This window comes from Phytophthora cinnamomi (genome assembly GCF_018691715.1).
Source record: "Phytophthora cinnamomi strain GKB4 chromosome Unknown Contig17, whole genome shotgun sequence".
NCBI lineage: Eukaryota > Oomycota > Peronosporomycetes > Peronosporales > Peronosporaceae > Phytophthora > Phytophthora cinnamomi.
This window is the reverse complement of record NW_027150950.1, coordinates 1,913,225-1,919,224: the sequence shown is the minus strand read 5'-3', so window position 1 is coordinate 1,919,224 and position 6,000 is coordinate 1,913,225. Positions and strand designations below refer to the sequence as shown.

Here is a 6,000-nt window from a genome sequence, read left to right as displayed (position 1 = left end):
AAGATACTGGAAGTATCATCGAAGAGAAAGCTCCACCAAAACAAAGTGATACTTAACGCCGTATCGAAATGACAGTAACAGTTGAATCGTCTACGATTGTTAAGACACAAAAAGTACATGCGAACTTAAATTAAACATGGATTTTAGGTGTGTTAACCTCCTCGTAGGGTGAAAGCAATGCCATAATCGAAATTCTCGCAAAATTTCACTACAGATTATGCAATAATAATAAAATCGAACTTACCCCCCCCCCAACCCGAGACGTTGTATAAGGAACGTTAAGAAAAAAAAAGCTTAATGTCGTATAAGGTACGTTCAGGAATTTTATACTTAGTTTTTGTATGGGATTATACAAATTTGTCGTCAAATAGGGATGGGGTTCAGCACATCGTTCCTGCACAAGTGTGCATGGGTTGTGCGCAGGCTTACATAAAGATGCAAGCAAGGTGAACTTCAAGAATATAGCATCTCGAAGACTTTATGTGGGGGACACATATTCGTATCAAAAGTAGAAGGTGCTTTTGCGCGCCACTTATTTTCGGTCCAGTTCGAAATCTCCCTCGCTCCAGCCAAACGCTCGCGTCATGGCGTTCCAAGCTCGCTGGAGAGAGCCCAAGCGCGCAGGCTGGACCTCCAAGCGCCCAGCAGGCCTGTCCAATGAATTCTTCTACATCAAGCCCGGCAAGAGCAAGAAAGGTGTGCGCGGCGATGACTTCTTTGTCGGCGAGCACGAGCTAATGGCGTATTTGGATTGGCTGGACCTCGGTAAGCTCGACGTTTTGGTGGATATTTTACAATACCTTACGCGTCGTATTTGTCGATAGACGAGCTTCAGCGGCAGAAGCAGGTGGAGAGCCAGGCGTACTCGGACGCCATTGCGGTCCAGAACCATTCCGCAAGCAACAATGAGACACCAAAGGGTACGCACTGAATTACTTGTATTAGACACAAATCGCACTGCTGACTATCGTGTATCATACAGAGCCGCCTGAACTTGCAGCCCAGACCCAAGCGATGACCAAAGACAGTGACAACCCCTACAATCCGACAGTTGCAGGTAAATGGCGGTTTCATTTGCGACTTCTATTCTATATACTAACAATCGTTTTCATTATGTAGAATCCCCAGAATCCCCTGTCCCCATCCGCGAGTTGATTGCTACGTCGCCACACGTATTGAGCGATGGAGAAAACGCGGCAAGCTCGCAAGGTGGTAAGTGTACAACTGGTACGCGAGATATATTGACAATGCTACTGTTTTCGGTGGGAACTAACCAGTGTTTGCACGCTGTCTCTAGCCCCAGCACCCCAACGCAGCCTAAGCGACGACTTTGTCGCTGCAGTAGATGATGCCAGCAGTGATGGAGAACCTGATCCATCCCCGGATGGCGACGGTACGTCAAATGGATCGGTGGCCCCTATTCGCACGCACACACTCTACGAAGAAACGGAGGAAGACGAAGTTGCTTCTAGTCCTCCGGTATTCGATATGTGTATCGTGTATATACACGATAATGACACATGTTATCAAACTTAACGTGTATTGTTATATTGTTTTAGACACTTTTGCAGAGGATCCTAACATTGTCTGCCTTGGCGACACGGGCGACTACGCAGCGCTTGATTCCGACGGCGGGATTGAAGGAAGCTCGGTCTACGATGACGATGATGAAGTCGACTGGGTCGAACCGGATCCCAGCTCCGATGACGAAACAAACTCTCCGACCGACCTCATTTTCGATCCCGCACTGATCAATGCAGCTGGTGGGATGGATGCCGTGGCTCGTGGTGCAGTGCCGACATGCGTACTTGATGACATGCGGGTAGATGGGTGGACCGTACCCCAGCTGAGGACGCCAATTCCCTACATGGATGAGCCGTATGAAGACCGGCCCAGTGGGTGGATTCGTGAAGACTATCCTGGTATCTACAATGGCGAGCAGGGACCTACTGCTGGTGCTCTACATGCTGCATCGACCGCTCTTGGCGCGTTCCTACGTTTTGTGATTCCCCAGCTCTTGGAGAAAATCGCAGGAGCGAGTAACGACTACTTTGACGAGAACTTGGACGCGCGCGTGCAAGTCCAACATGCCAAGCAACTGGCCCGACAGCAGAAGCAACCAAATTTTCAAGTGCAAACCCCACAACAAATCAAGACAACTTTGCAAAAAACGCTTGAAATTTCGGGTCAAGATCTGTGCATCTTTATTGGTCTTCTTATTGCGCGGACAATTGCTCCTAACAAGGAGAAATTCGCTCATCACTGGAAGACCACGGACGAAGGAGCCATCCCACGTGGCTGCTTCGGTCAGTTTATGACGCGTGATCGATTTGACCATTTTCGCGCAATCTTCACTTCAGCAGCAACTCGGACGCTCAAGCTGCTACCGACCGCGTCTGGAAACTTCGTCCGGTCATTGACTCTCTCCAAGACACGTTCCAAAGGAACTTCATTCCCCCAGCCGTGATGGTTTTTGATGAGGCGATGCTTCCCTCCACCTCGCCTTTCAATAAGATGCGAATATTTATGAAGGATAAGCCACACCGCTGGGGGGACCAAGCGCTTCATGTTGTGCTGTTCCGAGTCCGCATATTGTATACGGTAAGTAAGAAAGCGTGCCCAAAGGCACGCTCTCTTTTTTTTGGCTTCAAAGTTAGCTTAACGGGTCTGATACATGCTAACTAAATAAATCTATCGTGTATTGTACAGTTTCGAAGTGTACTGCGGAAAGCGGCAAACTCAAGACGGCAGCACTCCGCCCGATACCAAGTCGGGTCCTGCAGCAGTTGTCAGAAGCCTTCGTCAAGTGTTTGGACCAACTGGTCCACCCGAGTTTCGCCTTATCGTGACCGATCGGTTCTACACTTCGGTTGTTATCGCCATGCAACTTTTGACCATGAATTTCTACAGTGTAGGTACTGTCATGACGAACAAGAAGGGCCTGTGCACTGCGAACCTACCTAAGAAGAAGAAGAATGGGCGGAAGGAGTCGAACAAGTGTCCGGCTTGGATCGCGAGAGGCATCTTTCACATTGCGAAGTTGCGTCAAGTTCCTCAGGTTCAATTTACGCGCTGGTGTGACAACCAAGGGGTATTTGTGCTCGATGCGGGAGGCAGTGCTACGCCGGATCGTATTGTTCGCCGTGTTCCAACTACCGGCTAACAAGCTGAATTAATGTGTCCAAGGTTCGTCAAGGACTACCAGACTTTCATGGGCGGAGTTGATGTCCATGATCAACTCCGCCTACAGCGACAAATTCTCTTATCGTGTACATACAACTTTGAGCTAAACGACTAACATGTATTATAAAACAGGTATTCGCTTCAGCTGGCCAGGCACTACAAAAAATACTACAAGTCGTTGTTTCTCGGCCTAATCGACATTGCAATTATCAACGCCTTCATCACCTACAACGCGCGCCGCATCATCGATGGCAAGAGCAAAGTATCGCACGTCAGCTTCTTGAAGCTGCTACACCTGGAGCTTTGTCAGCTCCAACCGAGCGACTGGGACCAACTGCTGCGTCATCACGGCCTCCAGCCTACGCCGACAAAGGCCAACACAGCGACAACCGCCCATGTACCTGTCCAGACTGACGAGTGGAAGAAGGGCAACGGCGGGGAAACGCGGAAGCGCAGACAGCGGGCGTGCAAAGTTTGCTCGGTGTTGAAGCGAGCGGATCAAGCGCGTGGAGGGGAAACGACGTTTTACTGTGCACCATATAAGCTGAAGACTTCCTCGAAGCACGCGCTCGCATCGCGCGTGTTTCTGTGTAACAAGGTAAAGCATACGAGCAACGGGGTGGCGACTTCGTGCTTTGAGATATGGCACAAGTACTGGAAGGACGGAACATTGATCCCTCAAGCGCGGCGCAAGCGAAAACTCTGCGCCCTGAAGCCTGCTCGTGTCGCAGTTGACGACGAGAGTGGTGGGTGCGATTCGGGTGGTCAGTCGAGCGACGATTCGGCAGCTGTCGCTCCCCCGCCGCGGCGTCAGCGTACACCCGCCATTGATGACTCGGGCACGGTCTAAGTAGGTGTAATTGACTCGGATTGAATATACCGCATCGCCGAAGTCATAATTCGCGCTTTTGTCATAAGTCCTTCGGAGAATGCATCAATCCGCGTAGCATAATATTCCTGTCGCAGGAATCGATGTCATAGATCACCGTGTCATTTACTCGAAAACCGATATCATCAATTGTAGTGGGTCTAACTTGACTCACTACTTTAGCTTACTCGTTGCGTAACGTGTATGAGGAAGCGTAAGTACTTAGTAATTACTTAGGTTAATTATATTTGAATACACAAATATAAGTTAAGTAAGAAGGGATTCCAAGTGACTTAGATTAGGTAAAATGAGAACTGTATTGCTTGTAAATTGATCTTCCTCTAAAATCTGCTAAAAACTGTTTATCATCTATGAAAGGGTTGACAGCGGCTGGCTGTCAGAGCCCCGCTAATATGGATGACTCTGATTGGTAGAAAGATGCTGCTTTCTACCAATAGGATCTTTGGGTATGTGTGGACCACTCATTATGGTGGTCCACTTCAATGTATCCATTGGTGTGTCTTACACCAAGGTGAGGAAGTATCCAAAACTTTTAACAGATATCCTATCTGTTAAATTCACAAGTGGCTTGTAGCCACTTGTGCGTGTAACCCCGTTACACCATCCCCCCTTAAGGTTAGACGCGCGGGGTCCCCGCACGTCAATCTTCGGAATTGACCATTCGTCAATTCTCCGCGTTTGGAGAAGAAATCCGCGCTCATTCAACGATGAGCGCGCCTCAGAAGAAGTCCGCAAAGTCGGTGGGGAGTCATCTCTCCATCGACGACTACTTCGAACGCCAGAAGGCGAAGTACGGCGACGTCGTCGACTTCGACGACGACGATGAAGACATGGAGGGCGAGGAAGACTCGCCCTCAAAGCGTAAAGACTCAGTGTCGAGCGAATCGCTCGACCCTCACGCCAAGAACGTTCGCCCGCGTGAAGGGGACGAATCGGACGCTTCGAGTTCGAAGCGTTCGCGTACTGAGAGCGATACCCCACTCGCTTCCGCTGGGGCTCTCAGTACTCCGCGCGCTGCGCCTGCAGCGCGTGATGTCAAAGCTCAAGGCTCTCCGCGCGCTGCACCTGCAGCGCGCGATCCATGGATGCCGTCCGCGTCCGAGATCGCGGACCGGTTTGGGAACTCGGTACCTCCGAATGAGGTGCCGCTGTACGTATGCAGCGCCATCAAAGATGACGCTGTGGCTGCCGAGCTGCACTTTGATGCGGAAACGCATCAAAGGCGCGATTACTACATCGGACTCTTTCATGAGCCCCGATGGTTTCAAAGCAAGAAGACCTCTTCTCGCAGCAAAGTGCCCGAATGGCATGCACTTTGTCAAAGCTGGAACGCCTTTGTTGAAAACTTCAACAAGAGGCCGAGTGCTTACCGTGATCGGATTGAGCAAGCGCGTGATCATTTCGAGACGTACTCGAAGCGTGGAATGTTGGAGCAACTTCACGTTGCTACGGAGGAGGCTAATGTGCCGTGCGCTGTGCCCGAGGGCTTTCAGTGCACGAAGTGCTTCCCAGGCGCGGTCTGCTTGAGTGACCGCGACTTGAACGGGTACACGTCATTCCGTGTGCCCGAGAGTCTCAAAGAGCTCCGTGCTAAGTTCTTAGCACGTGAAGGTTCGGGCGTTAGCAATGACCGCAGCGCTCGTATTACTTCCGCTGCACCAGCGCGTACTGCTCCTCGTACGCCCTCACCATTTCCGGAACGTCCTCCAGCAAGACGTTCCGCGGCTCCCATGTATCTCGATGGGGAGGAAATCCTCTCCAACGAATACGAAAACGAGCCCCTTGAGGGTTCGTTTTCGGGATATTATGGTCAACAATCCGCTCAACCATCCAGCGGGTTGAGCCGCGGGCGTCACGGATCGGCGGTGGCGGGGGTGGGAACACGCCCCGGGTATGATCAGCCCCGGGCTGATCAGTATGCGCCTCTC

The 6,000-nt window shown here is 50.9% G+C and overlaps 2 protein-coding genes across 4 annotated transcripts; both read left to right on the top strand.

The window, feature by feature from the left end:
- Positions 1-737: 737 nt before the first annotated feature.
- On the top strand, positions 738-2,467 carry IUM83_04879 (uncharacterized protein; the record flags this gene model as incomplete). Of its 3 annotated transcripts, none has more annotated exons than XM_067928981.1 (6): positions 738-765; positions 825-920; positions 983-1,057; positions 1,120-1,212; positions 1,298-1,393; positions 1,560-2,467. In XM_067928981.1, 6 exons carry the CDS (start codon positions 738-740, stop codon positions 2,465-2,467), a joined length of 1,296 nt encoding a protein of 431 aa, XP_067796278.1. The 3 variants fall into 3 exon arrangements, with proteins under 3 accessions (XP_067796278.1, XP_067796280.1, XP_067796279.1); XM_067928980.1 differs by having other exon boundaries at positions 1,120-1,227; XM_067928982.1 differs by having other exon boundaries at positions 1,298-1,479; positions 1,560-1,751.
- Positions 2,468-2,566: 99 nt separating this feature from the next.
- IUM83_04878 (uncharacterized protein) lies at positions 2,567-4,033 on the top strand (the record flags this gene model as incomplete). The annotated part of the gene is made up of 4 exons (XM_067928979.1): positions 2,567-2,601; positions 2,710-2,999; positions 3,168-3,186; positions 3,316-4,033. 4 exons carry the CDS (start codon positions 2,567-2,569, stop codon positions 4,031-4,033), a joined length of 1,062 nt encoding a protein of 353 aa, XP_067796281.1.
- Positions 4,034-6,000: the final 1,967 nt, after the last annotated feature.